At 40.7% G+C, this 15,485-nt stretch overlaps 1 protein-coding gene across 1 annotated transcript in view; it reads right to left on the bottom strand.

Moving 5' to 3' along the window:
* Positions 1 to 7,766: 7,766 nt before the first annotated feature.
* dnai1.2 (dynein, axonemal, intermediate chain 1, paralog 2) overlaps positions 7,767 to 15,485 on the bottom strand; it is a 147,865-nt gene continuing 140,146 nt past the window's right edge. Inside the window, exon 20 of the mRNA XM_073064242.1 lies at positions 7,767 to 8,238. Coding sequence (XP_072920343.1) covers positions 8,137 to 8,238 — 102 coding nt within the window. The 3' untranslated portion in view covers positions 7,767 to 8,136. The remainder of the gene's footprint in view (positions 8,239 to 15,485) is intronic.

The following is a 15,485-nucleotide window of genomic DNA, read 5'->3' as shown; positions in this document are numbered from 1 at the left end:
TAAGGAGACGCAACTAACCTATTTACTGTTGCGTCTGGATAATGTAGCGGCGCGAAGAACATAGAAGGTTAATAGACTTAGACGCTGCGGAGGGTGCCGTGTTTTTGTTGGGCGGGATCGAAGTTGGTGGATTGAATGTAGGTACAAAGTGAATCTGATCCGTCTCCGATGCTGCTACGCAAGGTTAGAGAAGAACACAATCTTACTAAGTAAATTGTTTAAGGTTATATTCTTCGTAATAATAGTGTTTAACCAAAGATCTGTGAGGGGAAAAATAAGTTACAAATTGGGATGCAATATTGAAGCTGGTGGTAAACGTTTATATATAGATTATAGGTTTTAAAGATGTTCTTTGAATACAGCAAAATATACGGTGCTCATCGAAACAGTTTGACGCTAAGAAGCTAAATGAGGTCGGTCAAAGCGTTTGATTTCAAGAGCTGTCTTAAAAGAAGTAGGCAGCCAATGACAGTATCCTGAAGAAGGGTTGCCACCCAAAACGTCAACTGTTTACTCTGTCAGAGATGCTGTCTGACCTGCTGAGTTCCTCCAGCATTTTGTGTGTGTTGCTAATGACAGTAGTGATTAACTTTGGAGAGAGTGAGAATTTGAGTTGTACAGGTATCACTGAGGATTTTAAGACAGACATGTGAAAGGATAGGAGGATGAACACATGAAAACAGGAAGGAGAATTTTAAAATGTAAGCATTGCACAGCTGGAAGGCAAATCCAATGGTGATGAATAAATGGAACCCTGGTGAGAAGTTTTCACTGATGGATCTCTGAGCAAGATATATTCTTCAGTACGCAGAGTGGTGGATGCCTGAAAGACACTGCCTGGGGTGGTGGCAGAGGCAGATACATTCGAGCAGGCGTTCCCAACCTGGGGTCCGCAGGTTAATGGTGTTAGTCCCTGGAGTGAAAAAGAGTAGGAACCCCTGCATGAGAGACTTAGATAGGTACGTGAATGTGGAGAAAGTGGAAGGATATGGACATGGTAAAGGCAGAGGGGATTAGTTGGCCATTTGATTACTAATGTATTAGGTTCATCACAGCAGTGTGGGTTGAAGGGCCTGTTCCTGTGCTGTACTGTCTATGTTCTATGTTCCACTCAAGTTTAAAGTTTAAAAAAAACAAGGATTTGTGCAGCAGTTGAACTGAAATGGTATAAAGCTGATTGACTTTACACACAAATATTAGGAGACCTTCCACAGCAGTGCACAGAATGAATAGGAAAATCAAGTGTTCAGTGATACCAGATGACATTAACTGGAACAAACTAGACTTTTGGATGGTAGCATGACAAATTGGTAGTAAATTCTCAGCAATTTTTTACCTGCTACCTTTATTTCCATTTACTTCAAGTGAAAGGAAAGTGGGAAAGAGGTAAAATCAATTGCTGTGTTGTTCAGTGCAGCCAACGACCAATCTTTCCCTCAGCATATGACTTGTTGTTAAATGTATCTACAGTTTACAGTGTTCGTGTGTGATGTCTGTGTCCCTCATTTTGTCATTGTTGAATATCTTGTAAGTGTGAGTGAGAGTCTTTGAGTATGTCCAGTGTACTTGTTGCTCTCACATGCATTCCTCAGTAGACGTTTTAAGCATTCAGGGCATGCAGCTTGATGGCAAATAGCACCTCCAAGGACTAGAGCACAGGAAACTATCACCCTGGTGTTTCATAATCCCAGAGGAGGAAGGTGAAATGGGAGGGGATGAAATCTGGGAACATCTGTTAATACAACAGCATAAAATGATTGAATTTTGTGGCAGTCAAGAAGGATAGGAAAGCTGTTAGAAATGCTTGGGTACTTCACTCCAGCACTCATCACATTGGGTTTAATCTAAACTGATGTTCACTCTTGCTGTCTCATAAGTTAAACTACAGTATAATGCAACAATATATACCATTTGGCCTGCAACCTTGTTATTGTATCTATGAAAATACCCTCAAAAATGTTTATTTAATCTTTTTGACATTTGACTGAGAAGGCATCGGGTATAAAATTGCCTATCACAAATCAGTAACCTACTTTATTTCAATAAATTACACAGCCACAGATATGCTCAGAGTGACTTCAAAATAATGAGATGTTTATAAGAATTCAAAATAATGAACACAACAGTGTTTTCTCATAAAAGTTTTTTAAAAAAGCTGGAAATACTGAGTAGGCGAGTCAGCATTCATAGAAAAACAATGATTTTCTATCACTTCAGTAGCGTCAACTGCTGAATATTTCCTGCATTTTTGAAAATGCTTACTATCATATTAGGGTGTGTAATGGTAGCATTAGTACAATACTATTACAGCTCGGGGCATTCTGGAGTTCAATTCTAGAGCTGTTCTGTAGGGAGTCTGTATACCCTCCCTGTGGAATATATGGGTTTCCCCCCAGGTGCTCCAGTTTTCTCCCACAGTCCAAAGATGTACCAGGGAGATAAATGATCATTGTAAATTGTAGGTTAGGGATAATCGGGGTTAAGGTTTGCTCGGGCAGAATGGTTTGAAGAGCTGGAAGGGTGTATTCCACATTGTATCACTAATTAATACTTCCTACATCTATGGTGTTCTGGAATATATTGGGGTAAATAGGGCAAGAAGATTAAAGTGTAGTGATGATGTGAGAACCGAAGGGGAAAGAATTTCTAAACTTTGAGCAAATGCACATCCTTGATCAGATGTACCTTTCCAACAGGGGAGATTACATTGTGTGAGGAAGTGAGGCAGGTCAAGTAAAACAACAATTAATTGGACTATATCTAGAAAATAAGGATCAAAATTTTATTTACAATACCTTTGGAAAAGGAAAACACAACATAAAAAGAGACACAAGAGATTACCAGTGCTGGAATCTCAAGGAAAAACACTACCTGTTGGAAACATTCAGCAGGTACCAGATGAAGGGTTTCGTCTGTCCATTTCCTTCCATAGTTGCTGCCTGACCAGCTGAGTTCTTCCAGATATTTGTCTACTGTACAACATAAAAAACTAACTTAAGGGTCATTTTCAATGGAAAGAGATTTGTCCTACTTGGTAGGGGATTCTAGGAGAAGAGGGCACGACTTCAGGATTGGAGGACATCCATTTAGAACTGAGATGTGGAGAAATTACTTTAGTCAGAGGGTGGTAAATCTGTGGAATTTGTTGCCACAAGTGGCTGTGGAGGCCAAATCATTGGGTGTATTTAAGGCAGAGATAGGTTCTTGATTAGCTAGAGCATCAAAGGGTATGGTATGAAGGCAGGGGAATGGGGATGATTGGAAGAATTGAATCAGCGCATGATTGAATGGCAGAGCAGACTTGATGGGCTGAATAGCCTATATCTTTATGGTCTTACTGACGTAACGTGGAAAAAAACGGAGACCTTTGAATACTTTTCAGTTGGTCTAAATATATTCTTATGGGGGAAAGCACAGAGAGATTAAAATCAAAGCTTTTCAAATGATGAAACAGGCAGCAAAAGAGCATACAACATGCTCTTAACAAATAAAAAAGCAGCCTGGGAGGAGAAGCAAACACTAAAATAATAGACAAAGGGAACACAGAAAAGACTAGTAGCAAATAGAAGAGTGAATCCACCGACTGAATAGTAACAACTGAATTGGAACAAGGTTATAAGAGAAGAAGTCATCAAAAAGAATATTTACTCATTGTGGCAGTGAACGTGGCTGAAATACTAAATATTTTACATCCGTCTTTACTGATGCTGATGCTGCTTAAGTTCTAGCCAAAAAACTAATTCTGATTCAGGATGGAATAAAAATTGATTAAGGGGAGGTACTGGAAAGGTTAGCTGCACTTAATGGGATGGTATCTTGTGATGCTGAAGGAAGTAAGGAAAGAAATTACAGAGGCTCTGGCCATAATCGTTAATACGGGGGTGAACCTGAGGATGGACAATTACAAATATTAACTTCTTGATCCAGGAATAAGTCCAGTAACTACAGTTAAGTCGATTTAACAGGAAGGGAGATGAAAGGTTCTTGAAACAGGGTCAGAATAATCTCCCTTGGATAAATTTGTCAAAGTAAAATTGTGTATAATTTAATAGAATTTATTGATAAAAGTAACAGAGAGCTGATGACAGAAATGCATTTGATATGGTGTCACGAGTGAATCTGCAGATGCTGGAAATAAATAAAAACACAAAATGCTGGCAGAACTCAGCAGGCCAGACAACATCTATGGGAGGAGGTAGTGACAATGTTTCGTGCCGAAACCCTTCACCAGGAGTGATGAAGTGATGAACCCTCCTGATGAAGGGTTTCGGCCTGAAACATTGTCACTACCTCCTCCCATAGATGCTGTCTGGCCTGCTGAGCTCTGCCAGCATTTTGTGTTTTTATTGATATGCTGTATCTGGTTTGCATAAGTATAAGATAAGATGCTGCATAAAAATTTGTCATCAGGGTTGAAGGCCATGAAATAAAATGGACAGCAGCTGCATCAATATAAAATTAACTTAAGGTCATGAAGGTGGCAATAACAGACGGTTTATCAGTCTGGTGGGAAGTGACAGTGAATTTTCCCAGGGACTGGGACTAGAATGTAATTATCTTTACTAATGATATGGACTTGAGTATATAGGGCATAACTTCCAAATCAATTGATTATACAAAACATGGAAAAATACCAAATTATGAGGAGGATAATAACAGACTTGATGGAAATATTGACACGCTGGTGGAAAGGGTGGATTGGCGGCTGAGGGAATTTAATGCTGAGGTATAGTATGGAAATGTATTCTCTGAATATTCTTAGAGTGGTAATAAATCAGATCAGACCACTGAATTCTTTGTATTCTTCGTCTCTTCTGCCAACATGGTCTTGTGATCCTTTCCAGCTTGACACCCAGCAGAGCACCAGCAAAGAGCCTATTTCTTCCATTTGCTTCCCTTGCATTTGTCTTGCTTTCAGTGAAAGTATTTACTCTTTGCAGTTCTTGTCGATCTAATGACCACTTCATCAATGCCAACAAACCTGCAAATAACTAAAAATAACAATAACAGTATTTATAGAGCACTTTTCATGCAGAGCATGTAGTTCAAAGTACCATGGGATATAGTGTAAACATGAAAATAAAAGACAAAAAGATGTTAGTTGAAAGCAAAGTTAAATAAATATGTTTGGAACTGGTGTTTAAAGATGTCAACAAAGTCTGTATCCCTGATAGTTTTAGGTATTGAAATCCACAGTTTCTGAGCATAATTTTAAAAAAAAGCCAATCTGCCAATTATCTTGAGGGAGATTGCTTAAATTTAAGAGACTGCTGGAAGATCTGAGAGCTTGAGCAGAACTATAAAATAAAAGCAATTCTATGATGTTCTCCACCCCCAGACCATTAAGACCTTTAAAAATAGTGCTGATAAGCTGTAAATTTTTGCACAGGTTACACTAAAAATGAATGCTTATGTTTTGTAAGTATATGTTTTAGTTCATTCTTATCTCTCTCTAACTGGTCCCCTCCCCCTTACCCATCAACTGGAACATCTCTGCAACTTATTCTGCAGTCGTCATCTTGTCGTGTCCATGGACAGTCTATACATGGCCCAGCCAGAACTGGACACATTTTTGTGCCTTGTTGATGAATTCGGCAAGATGTGCAGCAGTACAGGGTTCCTCTAGCGATGGGCATTGCAGGAGGTGTTGCATAGTTTGTGGCTCAGTTCCACATTCACAAGTTGTCGGGCCATGGTAGAAGCGTTCACGTTGCGGTTCTGTTTCAACCAATTCTACCACCACCATGCACAGCAAGTAGTGTATTCTGCAGTAAACCTGTCCCACACCCTATCAGAAATATTCCCTTTGTCCTATCCATTCCTGCCCTTCTTTGCAATTTAAAACTAATTAGTTTTCACTGTTTTCCATTGTTACAGACTATTTTAACATTAAATATTAACCATATTTCTCTTCACAGATAGTGACCTACTGGGCCTTTTACAGCATATTCCATTTTAATTTAAAATTTCCATCATCTGAACTTTTTTTTTCTCTTTTTTGGCTTTTATTCTAAGAGAATGACAGCTTCTTGTGGCTCAAGGCAGCAAGATACTTTCCATAATATAATTAGAATAGAATGAGAAATGGAAGGTTAGCCAGTATGAGGAAATCCTTCAAGGTGTCTGATAGCATTAAAAAAATGTAGACCCAGGAAAATAGCAAAGGGATATGGTTGTTACACTTTAAAAATACTGTAGTTTAAAGGGGAAAATGGAAAGGAGGGTCTACTTGGTTATGAGATATTTTTTAGTATGAAGACCATAAGACATAGGAGCAGAATTAGGCCATTCAGCCCACTGAGTCTGCTCTGTCATTCCATCATGGCTGATTTATTATCCCACTCAACCTCATTCTCCTGGTTTCTCCCCGTAATCTTTGATGCACTGACTAATCAAAAGCCTATCAACCTCCACCTTAAATATACCCAATGACTCAGCCTCCACAGCCATCTATGGCAATGAATTCCACATATTCAGCACCCTTTGGCTAAAGAAATTCTGTCACATCTCTGAACTAAATGGACATTCCTCTATTCTGAGGCCGTGCGTTCCGGTCCTAAACTCCCCCACGGCAGGAAACATCCTCTCCACATCAACTCTCTCTCAGCCTTTTAATATCCAATGTTTCAATGATACCCCAACCCCCCCATTCTTCTAAACTCCAAAGAGTAAAGGCTTGGAGTCATCAAACATTCCTCATATGTTAACCCTTTCATTCCTGGTATCATTCTTATGAACCTCCTCTGGGCCCCCTCCAGTGAAAAAACATCTTAGATAAGCGGCTCAAAACGGCATGCTATTAGAGAAACAGTGCAAGTTGTCATAGTTGAACCATAATCAGAATTAAATCATAACCTGCAGAATATAAATGGAAGTCTGCATTTTTGTGTGTTTCTCAAGATTTTCAGCATCTACAGAATTTCTTGTGTTTAGAATATGTGTTATTTTTGTTATGTCCTCAACTAAAATACTTGATGGTAACCTGTTGGAAAATCAAAATGCAAAGTATTGTAGATGATGGAAATATGAAGTACAATAAACAACACTAGAAATACTCTGCAGGGGACCTTGCTGGTTCATATTGCAAGTCCATAACACTTTACTAGGAAAAAAAATCAATAGTTTCTTTAGTCGATGACTAGACCATGACTTAGTAGAAGTAGGGTGAGATTTTTATTTTCCCTTATAATCTGGAATTATTAATCAATATTAAATATTATTTAATTAACTATTATTATTAATCCAGAATACATTATTATGCAAAAACTTAGGTGTGCATATATATATAGAGCTAGGGTGCCTATGAGTCTTGCACAGTACTATAGTAATTTTAAGTATTGCACTGTACTGCTGCAAAAACAAATTCTATGACAAATCAAATTCTATAATAAATCTGATTCTAATATGGTCTCTATTGTGAATGGAGAGTGAGAGGGAGCGGTAAGCACCAGCGAGACATTCTGGGATCAATAAACCAGTTGTTTGGAATCAAATGACCTTACCTGGTATCTCAGGGCTGGGTGTGGTTGCACCCTGACTACCCCTTCCCTGCCCTTAGCACTCCTCCTCCACTACATGTCTCACACACCTCTTGCGGCGCTTCACCCTCACCATCTCTGACATCCTTTGCTCTGGCCAGATTTACCACCCCACATTGTCAAATGTCTAAGGCAGCCTAGCTATATATATGTGCCTAAGAATTTTGCATAGTACCTTATATTAATTTATAGCACCACTGTGGAAAGTCAAGAATAATCTTTGGTCAATTTATAGAATATTTAGCTCAAAGCTTTTATTTCTCTCCAGAATTCAAATACAAGAGTTTATTTTGTAAGTTGCACAAAAGTAATCTACCAGTTCTAAAACATCTGTTTGTTTCTCTAGATTTTCATACAAAAAAAATCATCAATAAGTAGGAGGAAAAATAAATTTGTTTGTATATATACTAAGTTGACAGATTTATTTCATCATATCTCAAAACATTCTTATGCTCTTAGGGTTTTGTGCTGTGTTTATAAATAAAACATGCAGGGTATTTCATTTCTTAAGCAGTTGTAGCTTTGATTCTGTCAGGCCTAAACACGACTGCTGATTCATTTGGAAACGTTGAATAAATATCCTCATAGCAAGGGCTAATTAGGTCTCCTTGACATCAGGGTCTCTAACCAGAGCCAGTAGCTTGTCCAGTTTAGCTTTTTCCACTTTAGGCCCTTTTTGCACTTCTTGTCCTTTCTTTGCCTAAAATCGATAGGGATAATAATTAATATGGAGCACAGCACACAAAATGAGCAGTAATTGTATTAGAGAAACAAGTCTAAATATTCAGCCATGTAAAATCAATTGCATCATGAACCATCATACATTAGCAGGATTGTTTTTTCTTTATTTGTTTTACAGGATCTGGGTGTCACTGGCAAGGAGTGAATTTATAGCCCACCTCTAATTGCTCTTGTTTGGTCATTTCAGAGATAACCACAATTGTAGACCTAGAGTCACATATAGACCTGAGTGGGTCAAAATAGTTGATTTCCACCCCAGAAAGATATTATATTGTATAATATTAATGTAAATAAAGCAACACTTTATATTATAATGAGATGAACATGATAATATTTATTTATTGTGTGGTGACATGGGAATATTGCTAGTACCACGAGCATATCTCATCTCGTCTTGGTTTTCTGATTGCTTCATTTCCATTTCTGAGGATAAGTAAGGGTCAAACACATTGCAGAGCCTGGACCTAGTAGTTTGATTCTTTCTTTTGGCTTTTCACTTCCATATTTTTATTATTCACATGAATCTAAATTTTCCAGCTCCTATGGCTGGGTTCAGAAACATGCCTCTTGATCAATTATTATAATGCATACTTTAGTTCTTCCTCTTTTGTTCCTTTGTATAATTAATTAAATTCTATCATTAAAATTTGGCACAGAAGGGTTTAACTGGCTTTATCCTTTATCCTATTCAATTTAATACCAAGAAAATACTGTTTTGGATACTGTTCTGGGCGATGATCTCCCAGGAGAATGCCACAGAGACCAGGTTGTTGGCACTGAGCATGGGTCTTGCTGCAGAAGGGAAAGAGGGAGAGGAGGGGAGCAGTAGTGATAGGAGACTCAATAGTCAGGGGAACAAACAGGAAATTCTGTGGACGTGAACAGAACAGCTGGATGGTATGTTGCCTCCCAGGTGCCAGGGTCAGGGACATTTCAGATTGCATCCACATCATTTTGGAGAGGGAGGGAGAGCAGTCAGATGTCTTGGTACATATTGGTACCAACAACATAGGAAAGGAAAGCAATGAGGTCCTGAAGAGACAATTTAGAGAACTAGGCAGAAAGCTGAGAAGCAGGAACTCCAGGGTAGTAATTTCTGGATTGCTACCTGTGCCATGCATCAGTAAGGGTAGAAACAAGATGATCTGACAGATATATGTGTGGCTGAGAAGCTGGTGCAGAGAGGAAGGGCTTCAGGTTCTTGGATCATTGGAATCTCTTCTAGGGGAGGTATGACTTGTACAAAAAGGACGGGCTGCACCTGAACCTGAGGAGACCAATATTCTCATGGGCAGGTTTGTTAGAGCTGTTGGGGAGGATTTAAACTAATTTGGTGGAGAATGGGAACTGGAGTGAAGGGACTCAGGATAGGATGGATGGTAAAAAAGCAAAGATAGCGTGCTGTCAGACTGTCAGGAAGGGCAGGCAGAAGATCGGACAAAATTGCAGCGAGCAGGGATGCAGAATCAATAAGGGCAGCAAATACAGTACTCAAAGTGTTATATCTCAATTTATGGAGTATGAGAAATAAGGAGGATGACCTTGTTGCACTTTTACAGATTATTGGGTATGATGTTGTGGCCATCACTGAATCATGGCTGAACGATGGTTGTAGTTGGGAGCTGAATGTCCAAGGTTACACATTGTATTGGAAGGATAGGAAGGTAGGCAAAGAGGGTGGCTCTGCTGATGAAGGATGGCATCAAACCAGTAGAAAGATGTAACATGGGATTGGAAAATGTTAAACCCTTCTGGGTTGAGTTAAGAAACTGCAAGGGTAAAAGGACCCTGATGGCAGTTATATACAGGCCTCCAAACAGTAGCTGGGATTACAATAGGAAATAGAAAAAGCATGTCAAAAGGGCAATGTTATGATAATCATGGGAGATTTTAACATGCAGGTAGTTTGGGAAAATCAGTTTGGTAAAGGATCTGAAGAGAGTGAATTTGTTGAATGCCTATGAGATGGCTTTTTAGAGCAGTTTGTCATTGTGCCTACGAGGGGATCAGCTATACTGGATTGGGTGTTAAGTAATGAACCGGAAGCAATTAGGGAGCTTAAGGTAAAGGAACCCCAAGGAGGCTGTGATCACAGTATGATTGAGTTCAACTTGAAATCTGACAGGTAGAAAGTAAAGTCTGAATGTAGCAGTATTTTAGTGGAGTAAAGGAAATTACAGTGGTATAAGAGAGGAGTTGGCCGAGGTAAATTGGAGGGAGATGCTGGTGGGGATGACAGCAGAGCAGCAATGGCTTGAGTTTCTGGGAGAATGAGGAAAGTGCAGGATAGATGTATTCCAAAAACAAAGAAATACTCAAATGGCAAGATAGTACAACAATGGCTGACAAGGAAAGTCAAAACTAATGTAAAAGCAAAAGAGAGGGTATGCAACAAAGCAAAGATTAGCAGGAATATAGAGGATTCGAAAGCTTTAAAACCTACAGAAAGCAACTAAAAGAATCATTAGGAGGGAAAAGATGAAATATGAAAGCAAGCTAGCAAACAATATAAAAATAGACAGTAAAAGCTTTTTCTAGTATATAAAAATAAAAAAAGAGAAATGAGAGTGGATGTAGGACTGCTAGAAAATGAGGCCAGAGAAACAATAATGGGGGACAAGGAGATGGCTAATGAACTAAATAAGTATTTTGCATCAGTCTTCACCCTAGCCAAGTGTTGAAGGGTGTGAGGAAAGAGAACTGAGTGCAGTTACTATTACAACGGAGAAGATGCTCAAAAAGCTGAAAAACCTAAAGGTACGTAGGTCACCTGGGCCAGATGAACTGCACTCTAGGGTTCTGAAAGAGGTAGCGGTAGAGATTGTGGAGGCATTAGTAACAATCTTTCAAGAACCACTGGACCCTGGCATGGTGCTGGAAGACTGGAAAATTACAAATGTCACTCCACTTTTTAAAAAAGGAGAGAGGCAGCAGAAAGGAAATTATAGACCAGTTAGCCTGACCTCAGTTGTTGGGAAGATGTTGGAGTCAATTGTTAAGAATGAGGTTTTGGCTGCTGATTACAAGGGAAAGACCTTATGACAGCATGGAAAGACTAGCTGACAGGAGGGAATAGATTCCAATGGGCCTGTCATGTGCCAGCTACCCACAACAGCAGTCCTCAATGCAGTTTCAGTATGTTGGAGACACCCATTAATGTCTATCAAATGGAAAGAAAGGAAGATACTCCTAGAGCCTGCAAGAGTGGGGGTGCAAGATAACTCAATAACTGATAACAAGGCTATAGACCTAGGAATGGGATCTACCATGAATAAAGAGAGCACTGCCCAAGAAGCCACCAAAACTCCAGCAGCAGTAGAAGGGCACAGGTGCTGGGTGGGAGAAAGTAACTTCAGAAAAGGGGTTGAAGATTCATCAAGGGAGGAAAAAGTGTTTGAAGAAGTAGGGACGAGGTCTCACATCAACCAGACCGTCTTGCGAAGCCAATCAACTAAGTCAAGTGAAGCGTAGCGACCAGACACAAATCAAACTTCGCAGAGTATCAGCACCCCTGTTACTGAGGAGGTTAGCACAGAAATCCCAGGTGAGGGACCCTCCTAACCACCAACACCTGCTAAGGAGAGAAAGATGAAAAGATGCAGAGTGCTTGTGAAGTGGCCCAAAACTGCTGTTAAGAAAGAGAAAACCATTGTCAAAGACTTAATGAAAATTTTTGAACAATTAATAGGAGCAGCAGAAAAGAAGTCGAATGCAATGTGAGACATCATCTACAGCTACTGGGGAGAGTGATTTGGAGTCAGCGCAAAGAAGAGTGGAAAGACATCATCACCACCAATAAAGTGAAGGAGATGGCAGGAGATTGAGCAACTAATTTGAGAAAGGAGACAGCTAAGGAAACAGTGGAAGAAAGCTCCAGATTGTGAGATTGTGAAGGAACTCAGCAGGTATCTATGGAAAAAAGTACAGTCGATGTTTTGGGCCATGGTTTCCAGGTTTGGGTTTGGGGTTGGGTTTGAATTTCCAGCATCTGCAGATTTTCTCTTGCTTGCAGAAAACATCAGTCAGTTTTGACCAATTTGCCTTTTGAACATCAACAGGAAAATCTTCTTTACTGTATTAGTACAGAGGCTGGCTAGCTACCTGGAAAGAAACAAGTACATTGATACATCTGTACAGAAAACAGGAATTCCAGGGCTCTCTGGGTATTTGGAACATACAAGCATGATGTGGCACCAGATCCAAGCAGCTAGGATCTCTATGTGATCTTCCTGGACGTTGCCAATGTATTCAGCTCAATTCCCCTGCACTCCTCTGGGAAGCATTTGACTTCTTTCAGACACTAAAGCCCATCGCAATGCTGGGGACCTGCAATTGTGCTTCACAACAGCAGATTTTACCACAACATGGCAGAGACTGGAAGTAGGCATTATGGCAGGTTGCACTATATCACCCCTGGCCTTCACAATGGCCATGGAGGTCATTTTCAGGACTTCAAGATGAGTGGTATGTGGTGAAAGAACATACCACCCATCTTTGTCTTTCCCCTATTAGGGCATATGGCCAATATAATAACACTGACCACTACAACAGCATGCACCAAGCAACTACTTGGAAAACTGCAGGAAAACATCAAGTAGGCCAGAATGAAAATCAAACCCAGCAAGTCATGAAGCATCTCCATAGTCTCCATCTTCAAGCATCTCCATAGTCAAGGGATTGCTGAAATACATCAAGTTCTTGATTGGTGATGACCCAATTCCAACTGTGACTGGACAGCCTGTCAAAAGCCTGGGTAGACGGTGAACACCAGTCTCACGGACAAAGCAGGTGCAGAAACTAGAGATACACATCACCAATGGCCTAGATAACATCAACAAAACTGGAAAACTGAAGCTCTGGTGCTTACAGTTTGGACTCCTAAGTGTCCTAGATGTTCCAGGGTAATTCAGTAACATCAGCCTCTATGGTAAAGGAGCCCTTGAACTACCTTTCACTGGCTTTACAGAGGATTTCAAGTATTCTAAGGTGCATCCACAGATGACACTCAAAGACTCTCATGACAAGACCATCAGTAATACTGCATGGACCTTATGAACTGGGTGGAAATGCACCCCAGCTGATGCAGTGCAGAAAGCAACTGTTGCCCTTAGGCACAGAGACATTGTGGGGCAAGTCCAACATGGCAGGGGTGGCTTCAGTGTGGCAGCAAGTGGACGCACCTGGCATACGGCCACAACTCCAGAGTGAAGGAAGATGGTTGTTGAGGAAGTATGGTGACAGGAAGAGACAGTCAGAAGTGCAAAAGCTGTCTCCCTGGCTAAGCAGGGGCAATGAATGCAGTAGGAAAGCATTGAGAGGAGGAAAATCAGCTGGAAGGACATATGGGAGATGGAAGCAAACAGACTTAGCCTTTTCATCAGAGCTACATATGATGTGCTTCCCTCACAAAAAACCTTCACCAGTGGATCGGTGAGGACCCAGCTTGACCCCTGCATCTGATTCCGGCAAACCTCAAGTACATCTTGGCAAGCTGCAAAACCAGCCGGACAGAAGGCAGGCACATGGTGTGTCACAACCAGGTCTTGAAAGGTCTGGCAGTGGCAATCGAGACTAAGAGAATAACAACCAACTCCTTCCCCTCTAGAATGACTCTGACACCAACACCATTTGTCCGGGAGGGAGGAAAAAGACTAACAGATCTCCCTCCTAAGCCAGAAACAGGACAGATGAATGTGACCCATGACTGGAAGATGCTGGTGGATGTCATAAACAACTCACCTTTCCACCAGAAACTGCTGCCACCAACCTCAGGCCAGACTTGGTTCTCTGGTCCAATTCATTATGGATTGTTGACATCGTGGAACTCACAGTCCTGTGGGAGGATTCAGTGGCTGAAGCATATGAGCACAAGAGGCTAAACTATACGAACCTGGCAGCTGAAGCTCAGTGACAGGGCTGGAAAACCAAAGGTTGTCCTGTGGAAGTGGGATGTAGTGGATTTATAGCCACATCCACCATCAAAATGCCGAAGAAGCTAGGGATCCATGGTCAGACTCTATGGCAAACCATCAAAGCCACATCAAAGGCAGCAAAAGGAAGCAGTCATTGGCTTTGGATCAAGCAAATAAACCTCCCCTGGGCTCCAAGATAGCATCAAGAGAGTGAGAAGACAATTGGGTGTGACTCTGGAACACCAGAAGTCATCATTGAACCCTACAGAGATGTAGTGGGGCTAATCGATGGAATGTCGAGGAAGGAGTGTGCCCAGTTGAAAACCCATATGTCAACTGTGTGCCACTTCCAACATCAAGGCAGTCTCAAGTAAGTGCTCACAATCCATTGGCACAAGGGATATTAACATCCTATCTTGTGTTTTTAAAAAATTTTTTGGAGTACTTTGTGATACACTTCAAGATAGGACAAAGATAGCATGAGAAAATCTTGCCTGACAAACCTGTTGGAATTCTTTGAGGATATTATAAGTAGGATAGATAAAGGGGATGCAGTGGATGTTGTATATTTTGGATTTTCAGAAGCCTTTTCACAAGGTGCTACACATGAGGCTGCTTACCAAGTTAAGAGCCCATGGTATTACAGAAAAGTTACCGGCATGGTTAGATCATTGGCTGATTGGTAGGAGGCAGCGAGTGGGAATAAAAGGATCCTTTTGTTTGGCTGCCAGTGACTAGTGGTGTTCCACAGGGGTCGGTGTTGGGACTGCTTCTCTTTATGCTGTATATGGCTTTGTTGCCAAGTTTATAGATGATGTGAAGATTGCTGGAGGAGTGGATAGTGCCGAGGAAACAGGAAGGCTGCAGAAGGATTTAACAGATTAGGAGAATGGGCAAGAAAGTAGCAAATGAAATGCAATGTTGGGAAATGCATGGCCATGCACTTTGGTAGAAGAAATAAATGTGCAGTCTATTTCCTAAATGGGGAGAAAATCCAAAAATCTGAGATGCAAAGGGACTTGGGAAGCCTTGTGTAAAACACTTGAAATGTTAACTTGCAGGTTGACTTGGAGGTGAGGAAGGCATTAATTTCAAGAGGTCTAGAATATAAGAGCAGGGATATAATGCTAAGGCTTTATAAGGCACCGGTGAGGCCTCATCTTGAGTATTGTGAATGGTTTTGGGTTCCTTATTTGAGAAAAGATGTGCTGGCATTGGAGAGGATTCAAAGGAGGTTCACAAGGATGATTCCAGGAATGAAAGGGTGATCATACGAGGAACGTTTAATGGTTCT

The sequence above is a fragment of the Hemitrygon akajei genome, chromosome 13, assembly GCF_048418815.1.
Source record: "Hemitrygon akajei chromosome 13, sHemAka1.3, whole genome shotgun sequence".
Lineage (NCBI taxonomy): Eukaryota > Metazoa > Chordata > Chondrichthyes > Myliobatiformes > Dasyatidae > Hemitrygon > Hemitrygon akajei.
The sequence above is the reverse complement of the archived record's forward strand: the minus strand, read 5'-3'. Positions and strand labels throughout refer to the sequence as shown.